Raw genomic sequence first — 12,834 nt, forward strand, 5'->3', positions numbered from 1 at the left:
AGAAACTAAGCGGTCAAGGGTTCACCGGACTTAGAACTTTCTCTGGCAACATACTCACCCCTTTGAAAGGCAATTCTCTCTCTAAATGTATCCAACTTTTTTTTTTTTTTTTTAACATATATCCACATTCTTTCTCATATTCTTTTCCATTATAATGAGCTGACTCATTGGAAAAGACCCGGTTTCTGGGAAAGACTGACAGCAAGAGAAGGGAGCAAAGCAACAGAGGATGAGATGGTTGGATGGCATCGTCGACTCGATGGAAGTGAGTCTGAGCAAACTCTGGCAGATACTGAAGGACAGGGAGGCCTGGTGTGCTGCAGTCTGTGGGGTCGCAGAGAGTCGGACATGACTGAGCGACTGAACAATACATTCTTTTTCATATTCTTTCCATTATAGTCTGAAATGGCAACCCACTCCAGTATTCTTACCTGGAGAATCTCATGCACAGGGGAGCCTAGTGGGCCACAGTCCGTGGGGTCACAGAGTCAGCCAGGGCTGAGCGGCGGAGCGTGAGCACACACGGCGGTCTGCCCTGGGACGCTGAATGCAGTTCCCTGGGCTGTGCAGGAGCACCTTGCCGTTTATCCGTCCTGTAGATAACAGCTTGCTGCTGCTTCCAACACGTTTTAAGCCCTCAGCTCAGTCTCCGGTATGGCCACTCTAGTGATCTGAGATGTCGCAGAGATGAGGCCCGCTGGGCCCCAGCAACGAAGACAGAAAGCTTTAAGTTCAGGATGGCTGGGAACCGTCTTCTTGGGTGTGCCCAGGCACAGGGTGTTGGGGGGTAGGGTGCAGGCTTGCCTGCCTCCAGGGCTTCAACTCTCAGCGTCCCCCGCCCCCAAGCCTGGCAGAGGTGCTCAGAGTTCAGAGTGGCACCCTCCCCCCTCCACCCACCGCCCAGAGCCACCAGTCTCCGTAGGGGTCAAGGCATCAGAATTGCTGATTTTTCCAAAAATCTTCTCAAGGCAGCAGCAACCGCAGCAGTTTTCCTGCAAAGCAAACAAAATATGACTCTTGTTAATTCAGCAAGGCTTTTAAAATTGTAATTAGTTGGTTGCGCCCCTTAGGAAAACCACAGATGACTTTTTATAATGTATGTGTGTCTGTGAGAAAAAAAGGAACCCCTTGAAGGATCCCAGTGCTTACCAGAGCTGGGTGGGTTGTGTGTGTGTGTATGTTTTCGGTTTATGCAAGATATTTTGGTACTGTGTGCAGGATTGAAGGACAAGGCCCCTTTGTTTCACCTGAAGCGCAGCCAGCTCCGAGCCGCTACGACCGTGCGCCCCACCAGCTCCGTCGGCATCAAAGCGTGGCCGGGGACGCGCGTGGGACTCTCTCCATCTGTCTCAGCCACGCATCCTCCCTGTAGACCCGAGGACTTGGCCCCGGCGTGCGTCTCCCGGGCTGGCCACGGAGCAGCAGGAAGGAGAAAGGAAACGCCACCTGGTTTGTTTTTAGAGCGCTTCCTCAACCCATCAGAAAACCTCTGACAAATTGCAGGAGATTTCTGTCCTCAATTTGCGTTGCGGGTTATGCCTTATTCATAAGGCTCTTTTTCCACAGGAATCATCTCCAACCACCAGATTTTAAAAATCAATATTATCTCAAAATTGGTTTTACTCATGTTGTGTCTTGCCAAAGCTCCCAGCTCCTCCTGGCAGGAGAGATGGTGAAGCAGGACATACTGCTTTTAGCACAGCATCCTTCTCAAGGAAGGCTGCCCCAGCGTTAATTTCTTAAGCTTACATTTTAGTTTGAGAAAGAAAAAAAAATGAGAAAGCAAACCAGGAAGCACCTGCATTGCATGGACATGCAGTGGGACTGAGGAGGCGTTCTGTGGCTCCTGGAGGGGTGGGGGGACCCAGGAAGGGAAGGTGGCCAGCCTGAGTGGCCGTCACAGAGTGGACCGGTTTGGAGTGGTCTCACTGAGCACCTGCAACAAAGATGCTGCATTGCCAGGGCGACTGGCTCAAAGCGCTTCGTCGTTTGGGAAGGTCATGTACACACTGCTACATTTAAAACAGATAACCAACAGGGACCCGCGGCACAGCACAGGGGACTCTGCTCGGTGTTAGGTGCCAGCCTGGGTGGGACGGGAGTCTGGGGAGAATGGCTGCATGTACACCTACACATATGGCTGTCCCTGGACTGCTCACCTGAACCCACCGCAACATTTTTAACCGGCTGTACTCCAATACGAAATAAGAAGTTTGAAGTTTGGGGGGTGGAAAACCCACAACCCTTTGTCCTTGTCCTTCCGGCTGCCGCCACCTTCCGTTGCCTTGGGTTCAAGAGCAAACCTCCTGGAACCGTCGCCCACTGCCTTTTCGCCTCATCCTTCCCACCAGCCCCTGGCGCCAGGCCTCCTGCCTGGGCACCTCCTGGCACCCAGTGACCTCGCTCCCACCAGCTCCCAGAGCCCGCCCAGGGCTTCTGGTGGGAAGATGGTTTGCAGCAAACCCTCAGGGTTTGTGGTTGCTGGGCATGGAGCTCCCTCTGGGCAGGGCTGGGGGAGAGAAGGACTGCCGGAGCGTGCTGCCCGCAGACCTCGGGCTCACGGCTCCCAGCGAAGCCGGGATGCCCACTTCAGGGGGTGCAGATGGCCCTCCTTCTCCACCGTGGCACCAGACATGAGGCTACCCCCTACTGTTCCCAACACCAACTCCCTGCTAGTCTGGACAAACAAGAGTGGTCTTTGTATGTAGAAAGCAAAAGCTTTCCCGTTGACGTCACATCAATCTCTAAACAAGCGATAGGGTCCCCAGTAAGGGAACCTCGTGCCGAAGCCAGGGTGCTCACCGACGCTGGCCCGAGACTTGCATGACGATTTGCTGATTTATTTCTACCCCGTCTTCCTCCTCAACAGATTCGAGGCAGCGTGCAAGAGCACACACGGGCAACAGACCAAGAAGACCTCAGGGCCAGAGTAGATGCAAGTCAGGGTGAGAGCTCGGACAGGCAGGCAGCAGAATGCCGCCTCACGAGGCTCGAGTCCAGCAGGGCCGCTGAAGCCAAGCTGCCCGGCCGGCCGTGGACTCGCGGCCCAGACAACAGGGCGGCTGGCCGGGGCCGAGTGTCCCCCGCACCAGGCGGGGTGCTGTCAGCCCTCTGGGGTAGTGCACTGCTCTTGGCCTCTCCTTTGGGCCACGTGTGTGTGTGCGTGCGCGTGTGCGTGTGTGCGTGTGCGCATATGTGTGTGCCTGTGCGTGTGTGTGCCTGTGCGTGTGCACGTGTGTATGTGCGTGTGTGTGCATGTGTGTGCATGTGCACGTGTGCGTGCATGCGCGTGCGTGTGTGCGCACACGTGTGTGTGCGTGCATGCATGTGCGCGTGTGTGCATGTGTGTGCGCGCACGTGTGTGCATGTGTGTGCGCGCACGTGTGTGCACGTGTGTGTGCGTGCATGTGTGCGTGTGTGTGCGTGCATGTGTGCATGTGTGTGCGCTCAGTCTCAGTCGTGACTGCTTCTCTGCGACCCTATGGGCTGTAGCCCACTGGGGTCCTCTGTCAACAGGAGTCTCCAGGCAAGAGCCCTGGAGTGGGCGGCCCTGCCCTCCCCCGGGGGGTCTTCCTGGGCCAGGGGTCGAACCCGTGTCTCTGATGCCTCTTGCACTGGCAGACGGGTTCTTCACCACTGGCGCCACCTGGGAAGCCGCCTTTAGGCCATAAATTGGACCGTTCATTGCTGTAACAGCACATGCTCATGTGTAACACTCCTCTGAATAATTCTGACAAAATTCTAAGCAAGGCAGAGGCTTTGTATGAAGAGGCAGGTCCTTGGGGTCCAAGAGGGGGTCTGGCCTGGCAACAGCTCGGGAGGAGGAAGAGTGAGCAGGCTCCCTGGAGGGTCAGGCTCCACCGTGCCGTGGGGGTGTCCCCGGGGGTGGGTCCCCAGACTCCCCAACTCTGCAGACAGCACTCCTCCCCTGCTACTTCTACTACATACAACTGTTGCAAGGACTCCCAGGAGCCTTCCTGAGTATCTACTGTGTGCCAAGCCCTGGTCTCCGGCTTTGCTTGGATGGTCTCAGTGGAGCCACTCAACAAACATGGGAAATGAGACTGTCCCCAGCCCACAAATCACAAGACGGAGGGTCTTCTGCTAGGGAACAGCAGAGCAGACCCAAACACAGCCGCCCGGCCTCGGGGCCCCCCCGGAGGAAACGTGCCCCGCTGCACGCGCAGTCAGCCAGCCACGCTCTCTCCGCCCTCTCTCTAGGCTCAGAGGCCCCTTCAGACCAACCTTTCCAGAGGGCGCTTTCCGGGCACTATTTGGTCGCCAGGTCCTGGGCATCAGAGCAGCAATTCTTCCTCTTCTAGGAAAACCAAGAAGACATTTCGAGAAGGGTCAGAACTGACGCAGTCTAACGATACCCGAAGAGGCAGGGGTTCCTGCAGAGAAGTCCCTGGACCCTGAGTGGCTCATGGCTGCAGAATCTGGCTCAAGGGCATCCCCACTCCCCCCCGCCAACGTCCCTGTCATCACCGCTCTTCCCCTCGGAGTCACGGACAGAGAGACTCGCACCCCGTGACCCTTAGTTGTGACACAGGTGTGTTTAGTCAAGACTCAGGTGGACGAAGCACAAGAGTCAAGACAGACTGACCACAAGGATGAGCCAGACACAGACATGGCTGCCTGCAGACGTTCTCAAGCCAGCAGACGAGCGCTAAGGGCCCCGGGAGAAGCTCGAGGACAGAGGAAGCCCCTCTGGTTGACACTGAGGAGACTGTCCTGGAGAAGGGGCACTGAGAGTGGGCCTCAGACACTGCCCAGGACTTGGGCCGACCTGGGCACAGGGCTGGGGCCCCAACACTGGCACTCCTGGGCCTGAACTGCTGGGCATTGGGGTTCAGGGTGCAAGGAGGGAAAGACTAGGAGGTTCTCTCATCAGGGGATAATATGGTCAGAGCTATAATTAAGGAAGGGATGATTTGGTAACAGGGAAGAGCGGGCGCACACAGACTCCGAGCATGTCCACCGTCATTAGCTCAGTTCCCGGGAAGCAGAGGATGAGGCCGGCGCCCAGGAGACGGGGAGGAGAGCTGGACGGTCGTGAGCTGCGGGAGGAGAGTATCGGTCCCACCTGCTCGGCTTCCCCGCCCCCAGCCCCAAAGTGGCGACTGTGTCTGCACAGGTGCTGGCCAGGGGTTCAGGGGTTTGCCCTCCAAGAGGCCCTGCTGCAGCCCAGGCTGTGTCTGACGCAGTGGGCCCTGTGAGCCCAGCTCAGGAGGTGGAGACCACGGGCCTCGGTGTCTAAGAAGGAGAATCCTAAGTTCACCGATCACGGGCATGCTCGGTGGTTGGGAAATAGGAAGTGCTTCTAAGCACAAAACAATGAAAAAAGACAAATAAAAGTTTATTATGAAAACTTTGAAATATCAGAATTTAGATTTAAATAGTTTGGGTAAGAGATGAATTTTCAACGTGAAGTTGAATGCTGGTTCTACAGGACATAGAAACAAGATTCTCCCAGAAGTGAATCACCTAGAAAAAATTATTCTCAATACTTCACCAAAAAATAAAATGTATTAAGCTTGAGTGTTGTCCTTCAGTAACACGAAAGATGTCATACCAGGGTGGTCCTGGAAATGCCTCAGGCCCCCTTGGCCCAGCAGCCTGCCTCCCGCGGGACGGCAGAGTGGGGGCCTCGCGCGACTCCAGGGTAGGATCCTGGGTGGGTCTATAGCCCTGTCCTCGGCGGCCCATTCACGTAAAGGGAATGAATGATGGCACGTCTGAATCAGAGCATCGACCCGAGGACCAAACGAGTTCATCTTCCTGAAGCTGTCAGAACAGTGCTTGGCACAGTGCTGTTCAGTTCTAACTTTCATGGTAACTAACTGGGTTTATACAATGTAATTTTTTTGTTTAATCCTCACCTGAAATATCTATTCACCTTAGGTACCAGCAGTTGGATAAAATAAAAAAAATGTGATTTTTGTTGTTGTTATATGGTCTAAAAAATATTTTTAAACACTTCTACACTGTATAACGCCATTAATTATCTGTTGTGGTTTCCATATTGTCCACCACGTCAAAGTGTATTTGGACACCAATAAGCTTGGATAAAAATACATGGGTGGAAAATTGGCCCAGAATAGGCTGGTAACCCTAATAAGCAGTTTATGCCGTCTGGGTGAGGTACCTACCAGGGAATCAGCCTATTTTTACTTGACATCAGTACCAATTATCAAGGAAAGGTATATTCAGACACAAATAAAACTTACAACTCATGCCGAATTTAGAAGCAATTTCAATAAAAACTGGATGTGGAAAAAATGAGTACCGGGGGCACAGTCATCCCAGGGTTTGGTCAGTGGAAAAGCTCCGCTCCAAACCCCGGAGGAGCAGAGATGGAGGGGAGGGGGGTGTGCGAGGCCGACCAGCCGCCTCCACGGCGAGGGACGGCAGGGCCTGCCCGCTGCCTCCCTGGGCTCGCGCCCCGCTGACCGCGCTGAACGCTCAGGAAGGCTGCTTAGATGTGGCCTGTCTGCCTCTGTGCTGCTTAAACAGTCCACGGCGATCTGGATGTGGGCGTCGGCAGGAGCCGATGGTAGTCACTCAGGTGACAGGTGGCCTCAGCCTAGACGCCCATCGTGGCTGTGGGGACTGCACAGATTCCAGAAATAATCAGTGCAGACGTTGGAGGGAAATTACAGATGAGCTGAGGGGACTGGGGGAGGGGCACAGAGAGGCGTCGGGGTCTGGGAGGGTGGTGAGGATGGTCAGGGGGAGGTCGTGGAGACAATCCAAGCAGAGATGGCCAGCTCACAGGGAGTATTCGGACCCAAGGGTTGGGAAAGACACCTGTGCTGGAGGTACCGACGAGGGAGGTGAGATGTAAGTGCTGGCTAGGGCGGTGAGAGGCAGTCGGGACTTTGCCTAAGAAGTGACCACACGGGGCGGCCTGGTGGCTCAAGGTACACCCTACCATTCAGTCTCCTTCACACACACTTACATTAATCTCTTGTCCAAGCTGAATATTACCTTTTTTGTTTGTTTTTTTTTTTTTTTTTTGGTGCTTGGAGCACACTGAACCAGGCAAGCAGGGAAGTTAGAATTCTGAGTTCTAAGAAGGAGATATACCTTGAATGTACATTAACATGTATCCTCCGAAACTTTACGTACACCTGTGCCCGAGGCTAAACGTGTAAGTGTGGGTGCAGTTATGGTGACGATACGATTCACTTTGTAATGGATACAGTAATTAAACAATAAAGCTAATACGTATTTCTGCTGAAAATAATTCTCTAGTGTAGTTAGCATCGTTAAAAAGCACCAATTGCTCAATAAAAGCATTTAAGCAATTTAGCGCTAGCACAAGATTAGAAGGCTGTGAGAAAGTGACTGGAGCTTCACTCGAGGCTAAGGTGCCGCCAGCATCTGGTCGTCAGAAGGCTGAAGCCGACTAGAAAGAAGAGGGAAAACAGCAGCCGTGGTTACCTGCGTGCTGAGCCTGGAGTGGAGCTTGTGGTCCGCCAGCCAAGGGTGCTTGAGGGCCTCACTAGCACTGATTCTCCAGCTAAAGGGAAAGGCAGGGGTTATTAGGGACCCAGTGGAGACCAGATGGCCTTATGTCAAGTTGCCAGGCGATTCTATTTTCCATGGAATTAGTATCAGGGATAGGTTACCATCCAACCCCATCAGGGTAACACTATTGGTAAGACAAGCAAGACAAACAATTCTGAAATCTGTTGCTCCCCGACCATCTTCCTTCAGATAGAAATAACCATTCCTGATGAGATGTCTGAGCTTCATAAATTGAACTTCTATCTTCCCGACCCAGGGACTGAACCTGTGTCTCCTGCTTAGCAGGCAGGTTCTTTACCACTGAGTCACCAGGGAAGCCTGATCTTCAATAAATGTTCACCACATTGTATTTAAGCCTCTTTAAAAACTGCTCTTTTGAACTGTGGTGTTGGAGGAGACTCTTGAGAGTCCCTTGGACTGCAAGGAGATCCAACCAACCCATCCTAAAGGAAATCAGTCCTGAATATTCATGGGAAGGACTGATGCACTTGATGCAAAAAACTGACTCACTGGAAAACACCCTGATGCCTGGAAAGATGGAAGGCGGGAGGAGAAGGGGACGACAGAGGATGAGATGGTTGGATGGCATCACCGACTCGATGGATGTGAGCTTGAGTAAGCTCTGGGAGTTGGTGATAGAAGGGAGGCCTGGCGTGCTGCAGTCCATGGGGTCACAAAGAACCAGACACGACTGAGCAACTGAACTGAATTGAACTAAAAACTGCTCGTCTCTTCTATTAGATCACAAGTTACCTAAAGCCAGGAACTGGGCTTTATACATTTGCCCTCAAAGCCCCAGATACAATTCCTGGCGGATTAGGGACAGTGAAGTGCAGGGGAAGGAGCATCTGGGGTCAGCCCTGGACCCCACCCTGCCGAACTGCCTGTCTGTTGGTCCATGGTGGTGGCTGTGTAACTTAAAAGCTATAAAACAATAAAGCAAGTATTGTTGCCCATGAACATCTTAAATGCCATCTGTCATTATATGTTTTATTATTTTTCTATTTTCTCTCATTATTTTTCCATTTTGGAGGTTTCCTGTTTTCCATTTTTTTTCTATTTAAAACTTTTTTAAAAATTATTTTTATTTATTTATTTTTAATTTGTTCTCTTTTTTATTTGTATTTTTCTTTTATGTTTTTGGGAGTTGTCTTTTTAAAAATTTTTGTTATTTAGTTTTATCTTTTGTCATTATATATTTTAGGCAGAATCATCTGAAAAGTATGTTTGACTGGCTCATCACAGTCCTCCACCCCCTCCATGATCCTAAAACGTGAGCCCCTGTATTTCAGTATCACTGAATTCTGAACTATTAGCAAGACAGAAAGCAGGCCATTCATGCGTAACAGTCACGTGCACGGCCTTGTGCTGATTCTTGGTTGTCACTTAACCGGCCATGTGATCTTGGAGTATCGTCAAAGAACATGACTGATAACGCCCTCCTCCCACGGAGCTGGGAAGTGGGTAAAGAGAACACGTCTGCAGAGCAGTGGGCGGGCCTGGCCCACAGCAGGCTCTCCCATGAAACAACCGTTCAGCAGCGTGGAGCCCCCTAGCCCCACTCAAGCCCTGCGATCACAGCAGTTCCAGATCTCAGGAGACCGGGTGGAGAACATCAGAGTCACCCTGTCTACAGCTCTGCGGGTGCATCAGAGAGCCCGCCGCGGGGGCTGGTGGCTGCTTCCCTGACTGCCGTCCCCTCAGCCCCGGGGCCCCGCCTCTCTGTTCGCCCTGCCTCCTCCTGAGCCCACAGGGGACGTGGTCACCTCTTCTCCTTAATGAGAAGCTTGGAGATGAACTCCCGGGCCTCCTCCGAGATGTCCTGGAACTCTTGGTCCTCCAGGTCCCACCTGCAGGCCAGGATGTTGTTCAGGGTTTCGGCATCGTCGTCGCCCAGGAAGGGGGACAAGCCGCTGAGTCTGTAAGACACGGCGTCCAGGGTGAGAAGTCTTTAAACACCCTCAGACTCTGTAGAGACAGGTGCCTTCTTGGTTCTGTCATTTAAAACAGAAAGAAGGCTCAGGGTTAAAGAATCTGCCTGCAATTCAGGAGTTACACGGGATGTGAATTCAGTCCCTGGGTTGGGAAGATCCCCTGGAGGAGGGCACGGCAACCCACTCCAGTATTCTTGCCTGGAGAAACCCATGGACAGAGGGGCCTGGTGGGCTACAGTCCATGGGATCACAAAGAGTTGGACATGAATGAGCGACTCACGAGCTTAATTTTTTGTTTATAAGCAGTGGTTGCGATGAAGGCACAGCTGCCCTCAAACACGAATCTCACAGAATAACACAAACGCCTTTTTAACGTATTTTACCACAGAGTGCCATCACGTCCTCAGATGGCAGATACTAGGAATGCCCCCCCCCCCGCCCCCCGCCAGACAGTGAGGCTGCCTTATCACTCAGGGGATCAGGACACAGTTGGGGATGTTTTTAAAGTTACTTTTAGAGCATAGGCTGGTGGTCTAGGAATCTGGGTGATTAGTGAAGAAGAGAGACTATTACTTTTTCTGATGATAAAAGGAAAGAATTCACTCCTTTGCCCACCTGATTCAACAGAACACGGGAAGTACCTGAGTATGGGGCAGAGCTGTTTATCTTTGAAAGATCTAACTTAGGGCTTTATTCAAAATAGCAGATGGAATGTACACGGCCACTGAGAACAAGCGTCCGAGGGGCTGGGGGTCTGCTTACAGCATGTAGGTGATGACGCCCACACTCCACATGTCAGTGGGGAAGGAGACAAAATCGTAGTTCACAACTTCGGGGGCAAGGAACTCAGGCGTTCCGAAGTTCACCTTCAGCTTCTCTCTGGGTTTGTACCTGAAATTTAGGAGACAACACGGAGGAATGAAGAGGGTCAGCCGAAAATCAAAACTCGAGGAAACAGGAGGACGCAGATGCAGTCTCTAAGCAAAATACCTGCAGCCGCACAAACATTTAATGCAAACAGACGTTAAAGGAAATCGTATATTAAAGAGACAGTGTCCAAAACTGGTATCGAAGCTTCCCACCAGAGAGCCTGAAGGGTCTGAAGCGGTAAGGAAGCTTCTCACTAGAGAGCCTTAATAATCTGAAATGGTTGTGAGAAAAGCCACTCGGAATAATTAGAACACCTGAATGATGAAATACGACTGAAGGAGCCGTGATAACAGACTGTGCCCTGTCAACAGCTCAAACAAGCCTAGTTTAATGAATAGAGAAGACGCAGCCGTTCACGACCATCTAATACTCTCACTCACGCACTGAAGTCCGTGTAAACTCTGTTCCCTCATGGAGCTCACCTCTGCCTGAACCCTTGGCAATCCTGCTCACACAATTACTTTTTTAAAGTAAATCTCCTCTTTGCAGATGGACCAAATACAAAAGACTGAGACAAACTCTTACAAATTGTGGATTAATGTCTTAAAATTTAATAACTGTGCTGTACCGGGTTTTAATATTCCATATTTTTCTTGCATGCACTGTAGAAACTCCTAAACGTTCAAATTCTGAAGCCAGCAAAGTAAAGCTGAAACATAATTTTGGTTAATTCTAAACAGGGATACGAAACCAAGGGGTATATCAGATTTATCTTTGCAAAGAAAGATCACCCATCATGTTCTCTAACCCAATTCATACACCTATGTCCAAATTGACATACCTTCTGGCCAATCCAAAGTCAATAATTTTTATTTGTTTAGTGTCTCGATTCACACACAGGATGTTCTCAGGCTGCCAGGAGAAAGAGACACATTAGCAATGAAAACAACCATCCTTCACTCAAATTGTCCTTGAACCACAACTAAAAATACAACGATGCTCAGGAAAAACATATCAGGCCCTTCACTTTGGGGCGGGCTTGTCTGTGTGGGTATTTTCTCCTTTAATTATGTGGTGGATGAGGCTGTGGGCCCCTGCCAAGCTTGTGTGGCCCTGCCTTCCCTCCCCCACCAGCTCTGCCGTTGACGACCATGCCTGAGTTCAGGCCAAGGCCTCCTGCCTCAAGACTTTCCAAATGGCCTGGTGGAGGCCGTCTCAGACTTGACATCCGCCCCCTAAAATTATTAAGTATGAATTTCCCCTTCTTGGAGGACAATTTTTCCCGAGGATTTATGAGTTCCAGGAGAAATGGCCTGCTTCACCCCACCAGCCACACCGAGCACGCACCCGCATGTGAGCAGCCCTGACCCCCAGGCTTTCCCTTCCCCTGCGCTCCGTCTATGGGAAAGCCATCTGCAAGGGGAGGACTCCTCCACCCCCGTTCAGTCTTCATTCTCGGCGATTCCAGAGAGTTGCTGAGTTTGGTCTCCGTGCCTAAAAGCCTTGACTAAGCGTTCCCGTGGAGCTTGCCTCTGGAAAGGCTTGGCCCTGCCAACGGGACGGTCTTGGGGTGCAGAGGAGAGAGGCGGATAGCACTGCGCCTCGGTATTTATAGAACATCTGACAAGCGCAGCCACCCACGTCAGGACAGGAGGCCTGAGGGCCGGCAGACACAGGGGAATCCGACTTAAGGTCAAGGTCATTCTTAAAAGAGAAGTAAAGGTTTCAAAGAACCGCCTGAACTCTCAAGCTCTAACTCATCCCAAATCTTCCCTAAGCGCTAGGAGGGGCCGTTAGCCGAGGTGCCAAGTCCCCAGGATTCCACGTCCCACCCTTCACGTGGGGTCCTGGCTGCCCCCTACCCTGCCTGTCCAGGTGGAGGAAAGGGTAGAGTGAGGTCAGAAACACAGCAACACTTCATGAGATGAGCTAGCACCAGCTTGGTGGTGGCGGTCTAGCCACTCAGTCGTGTCCAACTCTGCTTCCCCAGGCGGCCGGTCTCCTCTGTCCCAGGCAGCAGAACTGGAGTGGGCTGCCATTTCCTGCTCCAATAGCGTCTGCTTGTCAACATTCAATTGTCCCTTTGGTTGGGCATAAATGTGGTGTTGGAGAAGACTCTTGAGAGTCCCTTGGACTGCAAGGAGATCCAACCAGTCCATTCTGAAGATCAACCCTGGGATTTCTTTGGAAGGAATGATGCTAAAGCTGAAGCTCCAGTACTTTGGCCGCCTCATGAGAAGAGTTGACTCATTGGAAAAGACTCTGATGCTGGGAGGGATTGGGGGCAGGAGGGGAAGGGGACGACCCAGGATGAGATGGCTGGATGGCATCACAGACGTGAGTCTGAGTGAACTCCGGGAGATGGTGATGGACAGGGAGGCCTGGCGTGCTGCGATTCATGGGGTCGCAAAGAGTCGGACACGACTGAGCGACTGAACTGAACTGAATGTCACTGGAAGCTTTTTTTCTAAAATATCTCTAAAACAGATGTCTCTAG

At 51.8% G+C, this 12,834-nt stretch overlaps 1 protein-coding gene across 1 annotated transcript in view; it reads right to left on the reverse strand.

Moving 5' to 3' along the window:
- Positions 1 to 921: 921 nt before the first annotated feature.
- MYLK4 (myosin light chain kinase family member 4) overlaps positions 922 to 12,834 on the reverse strand; it is an 84,773-nt gene continuing 72,860 nt past the window's right edge. Inside the window, exons 8-13 of the mRNA XM_052649803.1 lie at positions 11,179 to 11,249; positions 10,230 to 10,358; positions 9,300 to 9,452; positions 7,447 to 7,525; positions 4,246 to 4,318; positions 922 to 992 (exon numbers count right to left, since the gene is read on the reverse strand). Coding sequence (XP_052505763.1) covers positions 4,271 to 4,318; positions 7,447 to 7,525; positions 9,300 to 9,452; positions 10,230 to 10,358; positions 11,179 to 11,249 — 480 coding nt within the window. The 3' untranslated portion in view covers positions 922 to 992; positions 4,246 to 4,270. The remainder of the gene's footprint in view (positions 993 to 4,245; positions 4,319 to 7,446; positions 7,526 to 9,299; positions 9,453 to 10,229; positions 10,359 to 11,178; positions 11,250 to 12,834) is intronic.

This window comes from Budorcas taxicolor, chromosome 11, assembly GCF_023091745.1.
Source record: "Budorcas taxicolor isolate Tak-1 chromosome 11, Takin1.1, whole genome shotgun sequence".
Classification (NCBI taxonomy): Eukaryota; Metazoa; Chordata; class Mammalia; order Artiodactyla; family Bovidae; genus Budorcas; species Budorcas taxicolor.